This window comes from Jaculus jaculus, chromosome 4 (genome assembly GCF_020740685.1).
Source record: "Jaculus jaculus isolate mJacJac1 chromosome 4, mJacJac1.mat.Y.cur, whole genome shotgun sequence".
Lineage (NCBI taxonomy): Eukaryota > Metazoa > Chordata > Mammalia > Rodentia > Dipodidae > Jaculus > Jaculus jaculus.
In genome coordinates, this window is record NC_059105.1 from 36985519 (window position 1) to 37008043 (window position 22525).

Consider the following 22525-nt stretch of genomic DNA (forward strand, 5'->3'; position numbering starts at 1 on the left):
TTAAAAGAATACCAGTATAGAGGCTGGAGAGATTGCTTAGTGGTTAAGGCGTTTGCCTGCCAAGCCAAAGGATCCCAGTTTGATTCTCTAGGACCCACATAAGCCAGATGATGCACAAGGGGACACATGCATCTGGAGTTCATTTGCAGTAACTGGAGGACTGGACACACATACACTCTCTCTTCTCTCTGCCTCTTTCTCTCTCTTAAATAAGTATTTTTTAAAATACCAGCATATAAAACATAAAGGGAAAAGGTATGTATACATACGCATATATATGTACATGTACATAACTATAAATTATTTTTGTAGTCCTGGCAGTTGAATCCAGGGTTTCATACATGCTAGACAAACACTCTACTACTGAGATACACTTAAAACTCCTCCATTTTTAAAATTAAAAATATCATGTATATAATTGTTACTACTGTAAAACTGTGAGGGAATTATATTTTTAAGAGTTATACAAAACTTACCACAGGATACTGTGCAAGATCATTATAGGTTCGTCCTGCCATTGTATTTATTTGAATGAGGTAATCAAAATTTGATATCTCTCTGTTCACCCATTTCTATGTAGCACAAAAAAGAATAATATCAGAATTATATAACGTGTATACTTTAGAAAACAGCAACTATTATCTACAGGAACAACAAAATATTTTGTTACCATTACCTCATGTTGAAAGAGATTGAACTGAAAAAAATTAACTTGGAGATAAATCTACTTTTTCCTTTAAAAAGGTCTCCAAGGGCTGGAGAGATGGCTTAGCAGTTAAAGCACTTACCTGCAAAGCCTAGGGACCTAGGTTTAACAACCTAGTACCCACATAAAGCCAGATGCACAAGATGGCACATGCTTCTGGAGCTTATTAACAGTGGCAGGAGGCCCTGGTGTGCCTATTCTCTCTCTCTCTCTCTCTCAAATAAACAAACAAACAAATAAATAAATAATTTTTAAAAAAGAGGTTTCTAAGAAAAGAACAGAAAACTAAACCAAAGTAGTATAGTACAATGTGAAGGTCTTGGTAAGAATCAAGTCTTACTGGGTACAGGTGCACACACCTGTAATCCTAGCTTCTCAGGAGATGAAGACAAGACAAAAAGTTCAAGGATACTATGGCTAACTTTATAAGCCCATTAAAAAAAAAAAAGAGGACTAGGGATATAGCATAGTTTAGCATTTGTAATTCCTTGGGTTCAAGAAGGGTGGGTAGAAAGGAAAAGAATTAAGACTTTTTCTTTAATTAAATATTCTAAATTGAAAAAAAAAAAAAAAGAAATAGGGCTGGAGAGATGGCTTAGAAGGCATATACCTCAGAAGCCTAAGGACCCAGGTTCAATTCCCAGAACCCATAAGCCAAATGGACGTGGTAGCACATGCGGCTGAAGTTCTCATCTGCATTGGTTAGAGGCCCTGGTGTGCCTATTTTTTTGTTCTCTCTTTCTCATAAATAAATAAGGGCTGGAGAGATGGCTTAGCAGTTAAGGTGTTTTCCTGTGAAGTCTAAGGACCCATGTTTGACTCTCTAGATCCCATGTAAGCCAGATGCAAAAGGTGACACAGGTGCATAAGGTTGTACATATGCACAAAGTGGCGCACACGTCTGGAGTTTGATTGCACTGGCTGGAGGCCCTGGTTTGCCATTTCTCTCTCTCTCATAAAAAATTACAAACAGATGTGTATGTCTTTAATCCCAGCACTTGGGAGGCAAAGGCAGTATGATTGTCACTGAGTTTGAGGGCACCCTGAGACATGGTGAATTCTAGTCAGCCTGAGCTAGAGTGAGATCCTATCTCAAAAAACCAATAAATAAATAAATAATAAATGAAAAAAAAATCTATTTAGGGGCTGGGGAGATGGCTCAGTGGTTAAAGGCACTCGCTTATAAAGACCTGGCTTCCCTAGGTTTAATTCCATAGTACCACATAAAGCCAGATCCATACAGAGGTGCATGTAACTGGAGTTCCATTTGCAGGGGCAAGAGGCCCTGGGGTACCCATTTTCTCTTTCTGCTTGTAAAAAAATAAATAAAAATATTTTTAAACTTAAAAAATTTTTTTTGTTCATTTTTATTTATTAATTTAAGAGTGAGAGAGAGAGGGAGGCAGATAGAATGGGTGCACCAGGGCCTCCAGCCACAGCAAACGAACTCCAGATGCGTGTGCCCCCTTGTGCATCTGGCTAATGTGGGTCCTGGGGAATCAAGCCTCGAACTGGGGTCCTTAGGCTTCACAGGCAAGTGCTTAACCGCTAAGCCATCTCTCCAGCCCCTAAAATTTTTATTTAAGCTAATACAGATATATATGGCAGTGGTATTCTTCATGTATAAGCATGAGGGCATAAGGGAGCCTGAAAATGCTCAAGTTCAAATCTTCAGATCCTAGGTAAAACAGCTGGTTGTGGTCACATGCTTCTATAACGCTAGTCCTGCAGGGAAGCAAAGAGCCAAGAAGCAAGCTCTGAAGAGCAAGGGCATGGGACATCTGATGTTCTACTCAGGCCACTGAATGCAAGCAACCCCCACTGCAGGTGAGCATATGGAGTGCTGCAAGATCACATACATGTGCAAACATTACTCATATGCACACATACAAGTAAAAAAAAATGGAATTAAAACACTGTACAATTTAAATTTCTGAAAGTACTGAGCCATTAAATTTTTATACACACACACACACACACACACATATGTAATATCTTTTCAAAAAATATTTATTGATGAGAGAGAGAGAGAGAGACAGAGAGACAGAGAGAATGTGCATGACAGGGACTTCTCCTGCAGCAAATGAATGCCAGATGCACGTGCCACTTTGTGGATCTGGCTTTATGTGAGTACTGGTGAACTGAACCTGGGCTGGCTGTCAAGCTTTGCAACCAAGTGCCTTAAACCACTGAACAATCTCTGTAGTCTCCTAAATAAATATCTTTAAAAAAATTTTTTTTTCATTTATTTACCAGAAAGAGAATAAATGGATGTATCAGGGCCTCCAGCCACAGCAAATGAACTCCAGATACATGTGCCACTTTGTTCATCTGGCTTTATGTGGGTACTGGGGCACTGAACCTGGGCCAGTAGGCTTTTCAAGAAGCTCCTTTAACTAATTTACTAAAACTATACTTAATATGTAAAAACAATGTTCTGTAAGCTTATGTTGCTGAGCATGAAATTAATTATCCAAAGAAAATCACCATTTTGGTAGGTAAGATTTCATCATACCAGGTACAAAACTTTCTAAAGAAAGAGATAATTATTTTGTTCTATTAATCAAGTAATTATACCTAACTTTTAATCAAGTAATGATACCTAGCTTTCCAATTACTTTATATAGTGGGGCTATATTTGAGAGTTTTGTTGGTTAGCATTAAGCTTACTATGTAAAGGACATAGTTTTGGTGAATAGTAGCAAATGAAATGTGTTTATAGACAGATTTAGAGAAAGCTCGATTGTTCTTAGGTACAAAGTTGAAGAATTGGTGCTTAATGAATAAAGCTTGTTGCATAAGCAAAAGGAAATGTACTCTATGAAAAACAGCTTATTTTAGACCAACAAAAAAGAATTATTAAAGGCCCAAAGTGAGGTCAGGGAAAGAGATTTAGTAAAGGAAAGGTGAAGGGAGGGCTAATCAAAATCTAAGTGGATGCAAATAAATCATATGGAACCCTCCGGTTTCAGACAATGGAACACTCAGGAGCCATAGATCGTTGTTAAAAAATTTTCAGTGCCAGTGCCAGGGATAGGATACCTCCAGTGAGTTGTTGGCCAGGGAGGTCCCTGATGCCCCCAAAACATTAGAGGCCATTGCTGAGGCCCTTGGTTTCCCATCAGAATAGATGGTAGGTCCCTATTGCTGAAGACTCTACATACTTGGGCTGCAAGGCCACTGAGAAATCCTGCTGGAACTGAGCTTATAACCTCTTCCATGTAGACCAGCTGACAGAAACCTGGAAGAAGCCATTCTACATGTAGTTCAATGGGAGAAAGAGGTATCACCAGTGAAGATACTCCACAGTGGACACTGCAATCCTTATAATTGGCCAGCCAGGCCAAATGAGCCCATGGTGCAATAGTGGCACATCTATCATGGTGGAAACCAACTGCCCTCTAATTGGACTGGAGGCCCGCTGCATGGGTGGTGGGGAGGAACACATCCCTGATACTGAAAACTTAAAACAGGGGTAGTCATGAGCCCTAGGGGTGTAACATATGTTGATGTCTGGAAAAATGTATAAACTATGCTTATCAAACTGCCCAGTAAGCACTTCTCTTAATATTTATACCCTTATATTAACGCTACTCTCACTTTGGGTAGAGAATCTTCTCTTTTCAGATGGCAGTGACCTTGGGACAACTCAGAAGGTATCGTGGTGCTGGAAAGAAGTGACTGGAGTACTGAGTAACATCTAGATCACACCTTCCAAGGCTCAGGGTCTAATGCGGAAGAGGTGGCGGAAAGAATGTAAGAGCCAAAGGAAGGGTAGGACTCCTTACAACCTGCTCCTCCTAGATACAAAATGGCCTAGATATCCATGACTTCACAGTGCCTGACACTACTTACACAAGACCATCATAAGAGGAGGAAAAGATCATGACATCAAAATAAAAGAGAGACTGATTGAGATGGGGAGGAGATATGATGGAGAATGGAATTTCAAAGGGGAAACTGGGGGGGTTAGGGGGAGAGAATTACCATGGGATATTTTTTATAATCATGTAAAATGTTAATAAAAATTGAGAAAAAAATGAAAAAAAAAAAGAATTATTGGCTGGGGTGTAGTTCATAGAAGAGCTTAGCGTCTAATTCCAGCCCCCATCTCCACAGAAATTACTTTTAAACAAGAGCTAAGAGTGCTTGCCTAGCATGTGCAAGGTCTTGAGATCAAACCTAGAACCTCAAAAAAAGTGTTACTGAAGACCAACATTTGGTACATACATGGTAAAGAACATGTTTAAGAAACCATTAATAGTTCACAAAAACAAAATGACAGCATACTTTTGAAACCTGGCAATAAAGATTGGAGACATATAACTGAAGCATATAAGTGAGTTCAGACATATCAGTGAGACATATGAGTTCAGTCAGAAAAGCATTAATTACATTGAATTAGCAGGAGGAATGGTATTTTTGTTTGCATTTTCTAAGGTATTCCTTCCCCTCCTCACCTCCTTTTTTTAACTTTAAATTATTAAGAAAATGAGTAAATACTGAAAAATATAACATTAACCCAGTGATGCAACAAGTAAGGGAGAGGGTAGTAAGTGAATAAGGTAACAAAATAAAATGCAAAGATAACTCAAAAGATCAGGGTAAATGGAAGAACAGCACTTGCAATAACCAAAAGAAAGTAATTGGAAGATGTTTTAATTTTTAAGCAACAATTAGAGAAATAAAATGAACACCAAAATAATCAACATTTAAAATTTCCTACCTGTGTCAATCCTGATGCTTTAAATATCTCCTGTGGTGATCTGGTTCCAAAACTATTTGGAGAATGAAGTGACAATAGTCTACTATATACTTTGTTTCTAACCTATAAAAAATACCACTAGTTTAAAAATTGGCCAAGATAGCCTATAGCTTATCAAGATATAATAACCCATTATCCATACTTGTAGCAGTACTACCCAATTCTGCCTTCTTATTTCTTAAAACCACAATCTAACATCTGTTCCTAAGAATTCACCTATTCTGGGAAGTTGATATAAACAATGGATTGTGCTTTTAACTTCACTCATCTTGGTCCTGTGGTTTTCATGTGTTCTTTCAAAGTCTGTAAGTTAGAAACTTAATAATCACATTCACATGTTCACAGTTGGTACATAGCCAATATCACCCAATTGAAATATTCTCTCCTGAAGAGGGAAGGAGGCTCTGATCCACGAAGTAGTCTGGGAGACCTGAAACTTAAAGATCAAACAACCACTCCCCAGGGCTGTATTCTGCTGAAACACTCCTTGGGTGTGTGTGTGGGGGGGGGGGGCTTTCTGCAGATTCAGAAAGTCAACAAGTCAGCTGAGGTTAAAAGACTCTGTCCTAAGGTGAAAACAAGCGCTCGGCGATGGGCTTCTCCAATTGAGCTGCCTGCAGATTGTGCAACGTGCTCCAGGGATGAAGCTGCTAAGAGTGGTCTATGGTGGGGTGGGCTTCTCAGAGATGTAGCTGCCTTTGAATTGAACTTGCTGTGGGAATGGTTGGGACGAGACTTCTCCACGGTGCAACTGCTTTGGGCTTTCCATGCTGTGTCAGTAAGCTCTGCCCCTGAGGCTGAGGGAAGAGGATCTGCAGAGGCAATCTGGACATATAAGTGGTTATGGGAAGGTCATCATCCAAGATGGGATGAGACTTCTCAGTGTGTGGCAGCTTTGGGGTCACCACTGCTCCTATAAGCCTCCATAAACTCACAGGTTCACCAAAACTGGTTTTAGTGTAATCATACTTTGGTCTGTTGTCTGTGCCCTGTCTGGGGTGAAGATGTGTTCATGTCACCCCAGGAAAAATGTTTGTCATGACTGTTGGAGATGGGGCATTTGGGATATTAATTAATATTTCCCCAATGGAAATATCACAATGGCATTAGTGGCCTTCTAAGAAGAGGAAAGAAACCCAAACAGCACCATGCACAGCTCCAGTCCTCTCTTATATACTGTACACTGCAATCATCAGACATTTGTCGTTTGATACTCATGCTCTGCTATGTTACACACTGAAGGATTCAGCAAATACTCTGGACACAAGAAAGTCTCCTTGGAGATTACCAATGGTTCCACAACCTTGAGCAATAGGAAAATCTCACTGACCTGTGACCCCCATGGGAACCAGATTATCTGAAAAGGCAGCTTGTTTCTCCTACTTCCCACTCCTCCCTTCCTCATTCTGCCACCAGTACAGTCCTACTCCCACCTAAAAAGCCTTCAAAACCCCTGGCCAAGCACTACTCATTCCCATGGTCAGGGTGCCTCTGGAACCCTAGATGCCCCTCTCAGGCTCTGAATAAAGTCTGCTCATTGAGATTTCTGTCCCTTTTGTTCATCTAAACTTACCTCAAATCTCCTTTCTTACACACATACATGCACATTAATCGAAAACAACCACCTCTATGCTCAAGCAATCCCAACAAAAGCTCATATAATTGTATTTTTTCCTCTAATACTCTGTTTTGACAAAAATACAGCCCCAAGGCTGGATAGATAGCTTAGTGGTAAATGTGATTGCCCATGAAGCCTAAGGACCTTGGTTCAATTCCCCAGGACCCATGTAAGCCAGATGCACAGGGTGACACATAGTCTGGAATTTATCTGCAGTGGCTAGAGGCTCTGGAACACCCATTCTCTCTCTCTCTCATCCTCCCTCCCTTCCTCTCCCCTCCCTTCTCTAATAAATAAATAGATAAAATTACAGAAAAAAAAAAATAGCACCAAATAGCATTAAGCTCAAGCACTGGAAAATTATTTCAACTAATTATGATCACCAGAAAGGTATCATTCTCTTTTTTTTTTCTTTTTGTTTTTGAGATAGAGTCTCATGTTGCTAAAATTGGACTCACTATGTAGCTGCAGATGACCTTGAACTTCTGATCCTCCTACCTCCATTTCCCAAGTGCCAAGACTACAGGCACCTACAACACTGCTTGGTTTATGTGGTGCTAGGGAATGAACCCAGGGTCTTTCACATGCAAGTAGGTAATATACCAACTGAGCTATATCCCCAGACCCATACCTCTTTTCTGAAATTAAGAAAGTAGTTGGATTGGTCAATATGAAATATCTCAAGGGCTGATCTCCTTAAGTTGTACCGCCGTAAGTGAATCTCTCGAATTTGAGAATGAGGCCACTTGAAATCAAAGCCTATTCCTGAAAACAGAAAAGATCTTGTTATTAAAGTACCACACAAAGCCACTCATACCATAAAGAAAGTAACTCTTTGTTTCTAACAAAAGTAGCACTTAGGGAAAAGAAAAACTATATTATAAAAACCATGTATTAAATTTATGAAGTGATTGTAATTTTTTTCTTTTAAAACTATTTTAGGCCAGGCATAGTGGTGCACACCTTTAATCCCAGCACTCGGGAGGCAGAAGTAGGAGGATCACCGTGAGTTCGAGGGCACCCTGAGACTACATAGTGAATTCCAGGTCAGCCTGAGCTAAAGTGAAACCCTATCTCGAAAAACCAAAAAAAATAAATAATAAATAAATAAAACAAAACTATTTTAGAACTGCACAGCTATTTTATTACCTTTGGTTAAGAACAAATATTAATTCTAAGTATTAAATCTTATAAATACTTTTTATTTCTAAGATGCTAGCATTTCAAATTTAATCAGCTTTAAGTTTTTATATAAATGTAAAAAGCTATATTTAGAAAGGTATGATAAAATTAAGACTGTATCTTGTTAATTTTAAGTTTACTGTGATTCCCCTCTAGCTAAGCTTTAAAAATACACATAATAATAAGTAAATGAATAAATGTAGCCAGGTATGGTGGTACATGCTTGTAATCACAACTACTCCAGAGGCTAAGGCAGGAGGAGTATAAGGTCAAGGCCAGTCTGGGCAATTTCATGAGACACTGTCAAAAAAAAAAAAAAAGGGGTGGAGGTATAGCTCCATAGCAAACCACTTCCCTAGCGTGTGAGTGGGCCTGGGTTCAATCACCATACCACCAACAAGAAACCATATGGGGACCCAAGAGATGCCTCAGAGTTAAGGTATTGCCTGCAAAGCCTATGACCTGAGTTTGATTTCCCAGTACCCACATAAAGCCAGATGCATAAAGGAGCACCCGTGTTTGGAGTTTGTTTACAGTGAATAGAGGACCTGATACAACCCATTCTCTTTCCCTCTCTGCTGGGTGTGGTGCCACATGCATTTAATCACAGCACTCAGGAGGCAGAGCTGGAGGATCGCTGTGAGTTTATGGTCAGCCTGAGACTACATAGTGAATTACAGATCACCCTGGGCAAGAGCAAAACCCTACCTCAAAAAAAAAAAAAAAAAAAAAAAAAAAATATATATATATATATATATATATATATACACACACACACACACATACATACATACACACACACACGCATACATATGTGTGTGTGTGTAAATACACAAAAATCATTCCCATTCAATGCATTGTTGAATGATTTTTAACAGATTATTCTGCTTTTCATTTTACAAGATATGTTATCATTTCACAGTTCATGTTATTGCTTTCTCATTCTAACTCACATGATTATCTGGACACTTAAATTATCTCCCCAGAACACCTCACCATCTTCTTTTTCAATGCTGTTATCGTAGAAGTAAATGTGTTGAGTAGTGACTTCCAATCTGCCAGGAATTACGTCTATTATTGTAATGAGCTCACAGTCTTCGGTTAACACCAGTTTTTCTTTTTGATCTTGTTCTTCTTTCTCATCACTGGACAAAGATAAAAGAAAAAGAGGGAGGGGAAAGAAAGAGAAGACATTCATCAATTTATCCCGCTTATGGAGAAAATAATATCATATTCAAATACAAATCTCATACCTGTAAAACTAGTTTATAAAGAGTATTTCAATGATGGACAAAACCTTTCTACTGCATAACAAGTTACTTAAATCCTGCCCAAACATTTGAAGAGTAACTGGAAAGGGCTTGTTCTCTACTTGAAGAGATGACTTTAATTTCCAAGTAAAGAAATGGGAATTCCTGCATCTCACTCACAGAGAAATATTCAAGTTACCAATTCTCTAGGCCTAGATATTTCATGTATGCCTCATATCCAGCATAGCAATGACTAAGCCTCACTTTGTAGCAGATTCCCATTAGACATTATATATCACCAGATACTATAAACTTTTCACTCAAAGGGTGAAAAAACAACTAAAAAGGAGAAGGAAAGGGCAAAATGGGCAAATCTGGGCTGGGGAGACAGCTTAGCGGTTAAGGTGCTTGCCTGCAAAGCCAAAGGACTTTGGTTCAAATCCCCAGCACCCACATAAAACCAGATGCACGAGGTGGCACATGCCTCTGGAGTTTGTTTGCAGTGGCTGGAGGCCCTGATGCACACATTCTATCTGCCTCTCTCTCTCCTTCCCTCCCTCCCTCCCTCCCTCTCTCTCTCTCAAAAAAGTAAATAAATAAGTGAAAAAAAATAAGATTAGTTGTTGCCGGCGCATGTAAGGAAAAGTGGGACTGATTATTAAAAGGCACAGAATTTCCTTTATAAAAAATATATGGATATTTTTATTTCTATGTGTAAATGTTTCTGTCTATGGGTGTGCCAGGGTCTCTTGGCTCTGGAAACAAATGCCAGATGCATGTGCTACTTTTTGTATATGACTTTACATGGGTACTTAAGAACTGAACTAAGGCCAGCAGTCTTTGCAAGCAAGTGCCTTTAGCCATTGAGCCATCTCTGCAGTTCAGTGTTTCCTTTAAGGTGGAAAGAAATAATGCGGAAATTAGATAACCAATGGCTATATAACCTAGTTAATTTACTAATAAAACACTGAACTGCACACTTTAAGATGACAGATTTTATGTTATGTGAAATATATCTTGATTTTAAAAGGAACCAAGCCAGGCATGGTAATGGGAATCTGTATGTAACCTAGCTACTGGGAAGGCTAATATAGGATCTTCTTTTATTTATATATTTTTTAGTTTTTAGAGAGAACACAAGAGATAGAGAGAGACAGAGGTGGGGGGAGAGGGAGGGAGGGAGAGAGAGGGAGAGAGAGGAGAGATAGAGAACTGGCACACCAGGGCTTCAGCCACTGCAATCAAACTCCAGATGCCTGCACTACCTACTGGGCATGTGAGACCTTGTACTTGCCTCACCTTTGTGTGTCTCGCTAACGTGGGATCTGGAGAGTAGAACATGGGTTCTTAGGCTTCATAGGCAAGTGCCTTTACCACTAAACCATCTCTCCAGTCCTAATACAGGATCTTAAGTTCAAGGCCAGCATGAATAACATACTCCTGTCTCAGAAAAATAAAATAAAAATAGAGTAAAAAAATAAAAGTGAAGACTACCAGAGGTAACAAAGACCAAAAGAAACCTATTGTTTTTGAATCATTCTTCTTCTAAGAAATATTTAATGAGGGCTGGAGAGATGGCTTAGCAGTTAAACACTTGCCTGTGAAGCCTAAGGACCCTGGTTTGAGGCTCAATTCCCCAGGACCCACCTTAGCCAGATGCACAAGGAACGCATGCGTTTGGAGTTCATTTGCAGTGGCTGGAAGCCCTGGCGCACCCATTCTCTCTCTCTCTCTATCTCTCTCTGCCTCTCTCTGTCTGTCGCTCTCAAATAAATAAAAATGAACAAAAAAATTTTTAAAAAGAAATATTTAATTAAAGATCTTTAGACTGAAAGGAGATAAATGACATCAGATACCATGTGTATGAATGCATACAAAGAAATGAAGTTTACATATTCAAGTATGTGTAATAGTACACAGATATGGTAACAGTACAAAAGGAGAGATGAGAAAATAAATATAGTTTCTGTTTTAGGGAAAAGCTCAATCCTCCTGACACAGTCTTGCATACTGGGATTATAGACACTATTGATTAAAACTACACGGAATTTCAAAGGGGAAAGTGGGGGGGGGGGAGTAGGGAGGGAATTACCATGGGATTTTTTTTTATAATCATGGAAAATGCTAATAAAAGTTTAAAAAAACTACACATTAAAAAGATATATACCTCAGATTATTGACATGATCTATTTCTTCTTAATAGAGGAAATTTGTTTCCTTCAAGAAATTTGTTCATTTGTCAAATTTACTAGGATAAAGTTACACACACACACACACACACACACACAATTTTTTTGTGTGTGTATTTTTTTTTTTTTTTGTTTGTTTGTTTTCAGGGTCTTGCTCTAGCCCAAGTTGGCCTGGAATCTATTATATAATTTCAGGCTGTCCTTGGACTCATGGCAATCCTCTTACGTCTACCTCCAAAGTGCTGGTATTAAAGGCATGTGTCACCACACCCAGCAATATTTCTTTTTATTTAACCACTGTGACATGTGTAGTGATATATTTTTGTTCACTGCTATTACTGGCAACTTATACTGCTTTGTACATTAAAAAATTTTTATTTATTTATTTGAGAGAGAGGGAGAATGGGCACACAAGAGTCTATAGCCACTGCAAATAAACTCTAGATGCATGCACCACCTTGTACATCTAACTTAGGTGGGTACTGGGGAATCGAACCTGGGTCCCTGGGCATCACAGGCAAGCATCTTAACCACTAAGCTATCTCTCCAACCCCAGGATCCAGCTTTTATTACCCAGTACCCATGTAAAGATAGATACACAGGGTGATACATGCATCTGGAGTTCATTTACAGTGGCTAGAGGCCCCAGTGCACCCATTTTTTCTATCTACCTTTCTCCCTCTCTCTCTGTCTCAAATAAATAAATGGATGAATATTTTTTTTTAAAAATCTAATTTCAGTGCACAGCTTCTGGTGATCCCAGTTTGAAAAAATATAGTAGTCATAAACTTGTAACAGGTGACAAAGAGTTATCTATTCTAACTTGGAAACAAACAATTTCAAGGAGCCCATGAGTTTTTTTATTTTTATTTATTTATTTTTTTCAAGGTAGAGTTTTACTCTAGTCCAGGCTGACCTGGACTAGTTTCAGGGTGGCCTCAAACTCATGGTGATCCTCCTACCTCTGTCTCCTGAGTGCTGGGATTAAAGACATGTACCACCACACCCGGCAAGGAGTCCATAATTTTGTAGTCCCATTTCTTAGAACAAAATAATTTTAAATTATTTCAAGTACTTATACATACATATTTGCTCTGGCTGCCATGTCCTCTTCCAGAAGTTCTAATTTATCTTCTTCCATATCACTAACTTTCACTTGTTTTACTGCTTCCAAAAGCAATGAATCACTGGAAGGCTGTAAATGATGGACACCTGCTTAAACACAAAATATCTATTGAAAAGAAGTACAAATAGTATCAACATCTTCTGTTAATTACATAAAGGTGAATAAAAATACTTTCATTTACAATAATGTATGACATTTGATGGTGATTTCTTATGTACTAAACATGGGGCAAAGAGAAGATTTTTTTTTTTTTGAGGTAGGCTCTCACTCTAGCCCTAGCTGACATAGAACTCATTCTGTAGTCCAGGCTGGCCTCAAACTCATGGCAATATCCTACTTTAGCCTTTTGAGTAATGGGATTAAAAGCCTACTCCACCATGCCCAATTATTTTTAATAATGGCATTATCTGATTCAGAAATGGGCCAATTCTGAAAAAAAATGGGAAACTGACTTTGCACAGATGAATGACATTGCTCTATTAATCATACTGAATTCTAACATATTCCAGTAAGTCAAATAGTGTCGATATTTTAATGTTATTGTGTAATTGTATTAAATATAATCAAAGAATACATGATAAATTGTCCTTATCTAACAAACAATGTATAGGCCAAGAGCTTAGTCATTTTCTGGTACACATGGAAATTAACAGGTAGTTCTGATATATATAGGAAATAAACTTATAAACAAAATATTCTATAGTAAGGAAGGAATATGTAATGAAAAGACCATGGGCTATGAGCCAGTAAACTAGATTGCCATTTATTAGTCAGATCTCTTTAAATGGGTTTTTTTCTTGCCTTTTTTAAAAAAACTTTTATTATGAGAGAGAGAGAGAATTGGCATGTCAGGGCCTCAGCCACTACACTTGAACTCCAGATGCTTGCGCCACCTTGTACGCATGCACAACCTTTGTGCTTGTATCACTTTGTGTGCCTGGCTTACATGGGACCTGGGGAGTGGAACATGGGTTCTTAGGCTTCGCAGGTTAAGTGCCTTAACTGCTAAGCAACCTCTTTAGCCATTTTCTTGCTTTTAAAAACTTTATTTTGATACAGTCTTGCTAGGTTCTCCAGCATAGGCTAAAACTAAAGATCCTCTTGTCTCAACTTCACAGTAAGCTGAATTATAGGTATAAATCACTACACTCTGGTCATGAATCTGTTTTTTGTTTATTTTATGTAAGATTTCATGTAGCCCAGGCTGGCCTTGAACTCACTATGTAGTAAAGGATGACTGTGAACTCCTAACATCTTGCCTCTTAGGTGCTAGGATTATAAACATATTCTTAAGTGTGAAATACAGAATTTATCTCAGGGTTAACATAAATATAAAATACCTGGATACCTTAAGTGTGTAAGTGAAGATGAACACAATTTTTCAAGTCAAGTTTTTTTTTTTATTTTTTGAGGTAGGGTCTCACTCTGGCCCAGGCTGACCTGGAATTCACTATGTAGTCTCAGCATGGCCTCAAACTCACAGTTATCCACCTATCTCTGCCTCCCAAGTGCTGGGATTAAAGACGTGTGCTACCACACCCAGCTAAGCCAAGTATTTTTTAATGATACATTTAACAATACTATTCAGCTGTGCATGATGGTGCATGCCTTTAATCTCAGCACATGAGAGGCAGAGGTTAAGAGGAGGGCATGAGTTTGAGGTCACTCTAAGACTACATAGTGAATTCCAGGTCAGCCTGGGCTAGAGCCAGACTAAAAAACCAAACCAAAACAAAACAAAAAACCTCCTAAGAATAAATTACGCTTTGTCATTAATTCTAAAGTAAATGTACTTCGGAGAATGTTATAGGTTTAAAAATTGATACTACTGGTTTTTCTTGGGGTCTATCATTTACAGCCTTCCAGTGAAAATAATTATAATTTAGTAAACATATTGCTTCCATTGACTTATCATTAATAATAATCTGGAGTATTTCACAGACCTTTCTTCAAAAAGGAAGATATGACCCCTATAAAGTTGTAGAAATCCTATAAATATCTGTTTCTGAAATATTACTAGTTTAAATATTCAAAGGAATTTTTTTTTCTAAACTAAGTAATCAGTTCATCTAAGACCAAAATAATCTAGAATCTTTTAAAAGCAAATTATAAAAGAAAGGCACTTTAGAGGGTGGCTAACAAGTCTAATTACATCAAACAACTAAGAAAAAAGGCCACTGCTGCATGACAACAGACAGCACTTCATAGGAAATGTAGCACAATTTTGAAGTGAAAATTTTGCTTTTCTTTGGAACAATTTACAAAGTCATCTTAGACCTAGACCAATTGTAACAACACTGACGATATACATCTATTTGGATATTCATTTTAAAATGCCACCCTTCCTTCATAAGCAAACATTTTAAAACAAGACAATAATAACCAGCCCACTAACATCTTATTTAATAAATAGCCACTGAAACTCACCTAAATTATCTCTTAAGGCACTAGCTTCCTCATGAGTTTTGAAATTATAATTCGGCGCCAGTTTAAGTCTCATGCGGGAATAATTTTCTACATTAGCTAGTTTCCAGTGAATTGGATTCTGTTTCCTAAAGATATTCGTAATCAAACAAGTAAAATTACTTAAGAGTTATAAAGACTGGCTGAAAGAAAGGAGTCAAAAAAATTGTCAAGTTCTTTGCAATTGATTAGCACCATTTTATAAAATATTCAAGGACTAGAGCTGGTCTAGCCTTCATGGAATGGAACCCCAGGAAAAGTAGCAATTCCTTGATAAATTAAACACATAATATGATCCTGCAATTCCACCTGAAATACACATACAAAAGGATTAAAGACAGGTATTTGATGAACACTTTTACACAGTAGCTCATAGTAACACTAACCATAATAGCTCAAAAGTTAAAGACAACCAAATGTCCATCAAATGAAAGGATAAATAAAAGTGTGACAATAATATAATGCATACTATTCAGCCATAAAAAGGAATGAAGGTAAGCTGGGCATGGTGGCACATGCCTTTGATCCTAGTACTTAGGAAGCAGAGGTAGGAGGTTCACCATGAGTTCAAGGCCACTCTGAGACTACATAGTAAATTCCAGATCAGTCTGGGCAAGAGCAAGACCCTACCTCAAAAAACAAAAAAGAAAAAGGAATGAAGAAGTCATACATGATGTGACATAACAAAAACAGTATGCTAAATGACAGACACATACACGAAAAGGTATCATTCCATTTATATGAAATATCCAAGTAAAGAAAATAGTAGAGACTGAAAACTGATTGGTGGTTGGGGTAACAGGATTAATGGGTGTGGGGTTTCCTTTTGGGGTGTCAAAAATGTTTTGAGACTAGACAGTGGTGATGACTGTACATTATAAATGTACTTAATGCTACCAAATTTACACTTAAAAATGGTAAATTTCTTTTTTTTAAAAATTTTTATTAACATTTTCCATGATTATAAAATATATCCCATGGTAATTCCCTCCCTCCCCACTTGAAATTCCATTCTCCATCATATTACCTCCCCATTACAATCATTGTAATTACATATATACAATATCAATCTATTAAGTTTCCTTCTCCCTTCCTTTCTCTACCCTTTATGTCTCCTTTTTAACTTACTGGCCTCTGCTACTAAGTAAAAAATGGTAAATTTCTCATGTATCTTACAACATTAAAAAAGGCTATAAAAATATAATTCAGCAAAATAGAAGTGACACATTAAATAAGATGCAAAACATTCAAACAGATATTATCTTTAACTCTAGCTTAATGAGATAGTATTGGAAAAGTATATGGCTCAATGCTCATTAAGACTTGAAAGTTCGATAAATGTAATAAAAAAGGCAAAAAGGAACAAACTACGTGAAGAAAAAACACAAGCATACTAACCTCTAATCATCCCAGTCCTACTACATAAGACAACAATAAAAATAATTAAAAGTACTCTAATTTGAAAACTTAGAATGAAGACAGAATTGGCTTAAAAGTTTCAGACCTAGTAGGGCAGAGGAAAAATCATTTCAGGCCTAAGTTCTAAAGAAAAAAGAGTAATTAATAAAGAATGTGTACCAACCTTTCAGCCCAAGGACCCCTTTCACATGTAAGATAGAGTCGTATTGCCTTCCAGCGTCGAACAGCTGCTAGTTGTTGACTGCTAAGCTGTTTAAGCATATTATTGTACCTCAAGTTTTCTTGGCGTGCTTTTCGATTAAATGGCTCCACAAAAAACTCCTGAAAGAAACAAGAAAGAACACTGTACCATAGAACTTTTTTAGATTTGACCAATAAAATCATTTGAGGAAGGAATTGACAATCAACATGCTTTTCTTACTTCATTATAGAAATTTTCCCTGATGAAGCATGATTTGAGCTAAGATTTATTTAGGTTTTTCTGCGTGTGTGTGCACAGACTATTTGTATGGTGTGGAGTGTGTGCAGATTGTGCCCCATACATATGCATGCAGAGGCCAGAAGGGAATGTTGGGTGCCACTCGCATAGCTCATCTGCATTTTTCTTTCCTTAAGATGGGGTCTCTCTCATCCCAGAGCTGCTGTCAGTGAGCCCCAGGGACTATCCAGTGGGTAGTACCTGAGGAACAATACTCGAGGTGTTCTGGCATCCACTCATGTACACATATGTGCACCAGCATGCTCAGTCATACACACAAGCACATACAAAGAACTTGGTCTGTAAGTAGTCACATATATGTTTAGAAAGGGGGTTATAGTAGCCTTTTACTACCATACTGATTTTTGTGTTTTCTTTCACTTTTTTGTTTTGTTAAGCTTTCTAGAACTTTATCAGTTCTGATGACATAGTGAAAGGCTAGATTATGGTTTCACTGATTTATCCGATTTTTATTTTTGCTTTTAATTTTCAGTGATTTCAGTACATATTTTTGTGATTTTTAAAAATTTTTTCTAGGTTTCAATTACTTTCTTCTAGATGCTAATAGTGGAATCATAAAATTGTTAAGAACTTTCTTCTTTTCCAGAAACCATGTAGTGCTATAAATCTCCCAGTAGCACTGAAGAACAGACTCTTTTTAGAGTTACTTATCAATACACTTACAGCTTAATAAGTCTTTTAAAAGAATAACGATATAATAATATTTTACCATTAATGTCCTTAATTGTCACTGATAAGCTAGAGTTTTTTAAAATTTATTTTTATTTATTTGAGAGCGACAGAGAAAGAGGCAGAGAGAAAGAAGAAAGAGAGAGAGAGAGAGAGAGAATGGGCGCACCAGGGCCTCCAGCCACTGCAAACAAACTCCAGATGCATGCACCTCCTTGTGCATAGGGCTTACATGGGGAATCGGACCTCGAACCAGGGCCCTTAGGCTTCACAGGCAAGTACTTAACCACTCAACCATCTCTCCAGCCTTTTTTTGAGGGGTGCAAATCTGAAGTATTTTTAGGTAGTTTGTATCCCAATTTCAGGCTTGGCATTATTTTCATTTGAACATTAGATGCTTGGTTTGAATCAATCTAAAAAACTAGATGGAGAAAACTCTTAATTTGGGCTTTAGAGAAGTCTTAAAAGTTATGGTGCTTGCTGGCAAAGTCAAAGGACCCATGTTTGATTCTCCAGTACCCATGTAGAGCCAGATGCATAATATGCCACATGCAACTGGAGTTCTTTATTTAAAAAACTAAAGAAGAAAAAAAGCAAACTCTTAATTGTTACTTGGTCTTCATTAATTGTTACCTGGAACTTCAGCTTGCTTTCTCCTCCTTCCCGATCTCGTTTATGCATATTCACCATTAAGGATTCATAACAACTCTTCCAGTAGAGCGCCATCTTCTCATGACCTTCATAAAACGTATGCGTTTCATACTGCTTCATGTAAGGTACAATCTTATTTAAGAAAGAATGTACAGAATTTGGTATAAGCTTCTCTAAAATGATAAATCAGTAGAGAAATCTTGTTCAAGAAAGATAAAACTTACATATTTTTCAATGTAAACTTGCCATTCACTTGAATTGCAATATTCCTGAAAATCTTCAAAAAATGAGGAGCTGCCATTGGTAAAAGGTAAAGAAGGCAGGTGCAAGTTCATGAAGAGAAGTTCATAAATTTTGGACACCAGAGTACGTAGAAGAGGAATCAGAAATGAGTAGATTTCTGTTCGTCCCTTGATTGACTGACTGAGAACCTGTTCTAGCTTTCCTAAAATGTAGCAGGCTTCATCTTGACTCTCGATCACTTTTGTCTGGAGAAGGGTATTTAGTTTAGCTGAGGCCATTGCACAAACCTGTAAGTAGACAGGAAGATCAAAAAAAGGACACTAAAGCAAACATTTAATGCTAGCAAAAGTCCTGCCTCACTCTGCAAGTTCCAATTTGTTACTGTCCACGATCATGAAAGGTCTCAGATCTTGCCTTATTTCAAAGTTAATAATTTAGCACACTATAATTTCATATATATTAGCATAAAACATGGTACTCTTTGATCAGAGAGACAGATCTACAACAATACTAATAATCATAGTACTTAAAATTGGATTGGTTCTCCCACTGCAATTGCCAGTTAAAGATTACAAGATACCTGTAAACAGAGTGGTTGCTCAAGAAGGGAACACCAAGTCTTGAGTACCCTACCCTTTATGTTGGTATTTAAGCTTGTCTGATATTTGCCATGGAAAAAGGAAGTTATCTCTATTATATTAGACAGTAAACAAACCTGCCTTTTGCTCAAGAGAGACATGACCTCTATCTTCCAAATTTGTCTGTTACACAAAGATCACGAAAAGAGTTGTTTAACAAAGCAGCCAGTGCCTCTTACTCACATGTTAGACAGGAATACAAGAGATTAGACTGGAGAGATGGCTTAGCAGTTAAGGCACTTGCCTGCAAAACCAAAGGACCCAGGTTCAGTTCCCCATGAGCCACCTAAGTCAGATGCACAAGGCATCATATGCGTCTGAAAGTTCCTGTGCAGTGGCTAAAGGCTCTGGTGTGTCCATTCTCTCTCTCCCTCTTTTTCTCTTTCACAAATAAACAAATAAATAAAATATTATAAAAATAAGACAATCATCTGGGTGTGGTGGTGTACACTTTTAATCCCAGCACTCAGGAGGCAGAGGTAGGAGGATCACCATGAGTTCAAGGCCACCCTAAGACTGCATAGTGAATTCCAGGTCAGCCTGGGCTTGAGTGAGACCCTACCTTGAAAAACAAAAATATAAATAAATAAAGTATATATAAAGTCTGAGTCTTAACCAGAAACCTAACTAACTGAAATTTTTCAGGAAAATGCATGCTCAGAGCACAAGCCAAGATAAAAGAACACTCTATATTACTATACAAATGTGACCATGTGCTAAGGGCTCAGTTTCATATTAGGATGAAGGAAAGAAAAAGTGAAGGAAGGGGAAAGGAGGGAAGGAAACACAGATAGAGACAGCAAAGAGCAAAGCATGAAAGAAAGGGAGGGAAAAGAAAGAGGAAACAAAAAGGAAAGTAAAGGTGGGAGAGAATAAGAGAAAAAAAACAAAAAAAGAGTGAGGGAGAGAAGAAAGTAAACAAAAGGGAGGAAGTAAAGAAAGACCCCTAACTAAGAAAAAAAAAAACAACATAATTCTGCATCATTTTTTTTGCAAGCACATGTGTGCACACATGCGTGTGTATGTCAGGTGTCCCACTCCATCACTCTTCCGCCAGTTCTTGTTTGAGTAGCCGTCTCTACTGATTCTGGAGCTTGCAGGGCCAAACTGCAATGATTCTTGGGTCTTTGCTTCCCTTTGACTGTAGTTACAGATGCACATGGTTACACCAAGTTATTACTTGGGACATAGAGATATGAACTCTGGTAGTCTGAAGACCTCATGCTTGAGTAGGAAAGTGCACTTAACTAATGAGCCATCTCTCCAGCCCTTAAAAAAACAAAACAAAAACAAAAAAAACCAACTGTGTGTGTGTGTGTGTGTATTGTGAGTGTAAGCACATAAGAGGAGGTCACAGGACAATGTCTAGCATTGTCCTCCACCTTATCTGAGATGGGATATACTTGTAGTTTGCTACTGTAAACACCAGGTTAGCTGTCCTGTGAGCTTCAGAGAATTCTCCTTTCTTTGCCTCCTATCTCAACATAGGATTAGACAAGCCCTGCTATGTTCAGTTTTGTATGGGTTCTACAGATCTGAACTAAGGTCCTCATGCTATTGTAGCAAATGCTTTATCCACTAAGCCATCTCTCTAGCTCTGAATCTTTTTCCTTTAACCCTTAATTCTTATTTTGAATATTACATCCCAAATATAAGAAAACTAGAAATTATTGGAACCTGATACCAAGTGAGTAATTTATGCCAAAAGATGTTCTGGGATATATGAACAAGTTTTTATAAACCAAGACAACAAATGAGTTCAGGCAGTCTTTTCATGCAATCTTAACAAAGTAAACAGCATTGGAAGAAATAATCTCTAAGGTGCACACAAAGCTCTCATTTTTCTACAAAAAAAAAATTGAAGCTTCTCCACCTTCTTCATATCCCCCAACTCCAATTTAGTCTTTGCTTCTGACTACAGGAATTTAATTTTAGTAGATGCAATGTGAAAAGTTCCTAAGAAAAGATGAAAAGTTCTAAAATTCCTTTATCGAAGAAATACCATTTTTAATATTCTAGGCTTTAATATAATGTATTCATTTTTAGTGTCTTTGTATAGTATGTGATCACATGTACGCTTGTGTTTATGTACATGTGGGATATTACATGTGTGGCGATGTAGGCAGAGACCAAAGGAGGACAGCTGGGTATCCTGCTCCATTGCTCTTCTGCCTTACTTCTCTGAAACAGTCTCTCACTGAACCTGGAGCTCCCTGATTTTTTGTTAGAATGGTTGACAAGGAAGACCCAGTGATCCTCCTGTCTCCATCTCCCTCAGCACTAGGATTACAGGCACATATGAGCACACTCAGTTTTTTATATGGGTACTGGGGTTTGAACTCAGCTCTTCATGCTTGCATAGCAAGTGTTCTTATCTGTGGAACCATCTCCCCAGCTCCAATGTCACATATTTTGAAAACATATTATATACATAAAAAGCTGAATATTTAGTGTTTTGCTTTTAACTCAATATCATGGCATTGACTCTAAGTTTATATATTTAAAAATGCTAAAATAATTCTGTTTCTGCATACACATGTATATACATTCATATCATTCCCCCTACCAGGGCCCCATAACAATGCATTCTGCATTCGAGTCATCTGAGGAATTGCAAGATGAAATACTAATATCTTAAGTCTTCCGCTGTAAATTAACCCTCATCCAGCTGATTTTGCTACAGCCAAGAATGATAGTCACCTAAGGCAACTAGGAAAATAAAGGAATCCAGACAACTTGAGACTCTGTGCTGCAAGTAAGTAAATCAATAACTATGTAATTTTTCTCACTCTAGCCCAGGCTGACCTGGAATTCACTATGCAGTCTCAGGAATGTGTCATCAATATGGGAATAACCAATCAGCTGCTTCTCAAGCTCTATTCTGATCTCACAGAATTGAAATTTCAAGTGAAGTCATGCATAATTCTGTAGCTAATGAAACATACTATAAAGACATTATCATTGGGCTAGAGAGATGGCTTAGCAGTTAAGCGCTTGCCTGTGAAGCCTAAGGACCCTGGTTCAAAGCTCTATTCCCCAGGACCCACGTTAGTCAGATGCACAAGGAGATGCACTCGTCTGGAGTTCATTTGCAGTGGCTGGAGGCC

General features: G+C 37.9%; 1 protein-coding gene across 1 annotated transcript in view; it reads right to left on the reverse strand.

Moving 5' to 3' along the window:
* Positions 1 to 22525, reverse strand: part of Nbeal1 (neurobeachin like 1) — a 203095-nt gene that overhangs the window by 43026 nt on the left and 137544 nt on the right. Inside the window, exons 32-40 of the mRNA XM_045147952.1 lie at positions 18762 to 19067; positions 18520 to 18669; positions 16882 to 17039; positions 15264 to 15388; positions 12796 to 12922; positions 9268 to 9416; positions 7721 to 7854; positions 5433 to 5534; positions 477 to 572 (exon numbers count right to left, since the gene is read on the reverse strand). Coding sequence (XP_045003887.1) covers positions 477 to 572; positions 5433 to 5534; positions 7721 to 7854; positions 9268 to 9416; positions 12796 to 12922; positions 15264 to 15388; positions 16882 to 17039; positions 18520 to 18669; positions 18762 to 19067 — 1347 coding nt within the window. The remainder of the gene's footprint in view (positions 1 to 476; positions 573 to 5432; positions 5535 to 7720; positions 7855 to 9267; positions 9417 to 12795; positions 12923 to 15263; positions 15389 to 16881; positions 17040 to 18519; positions 18670 to 18761; positions 19068 to 22525) is intronic.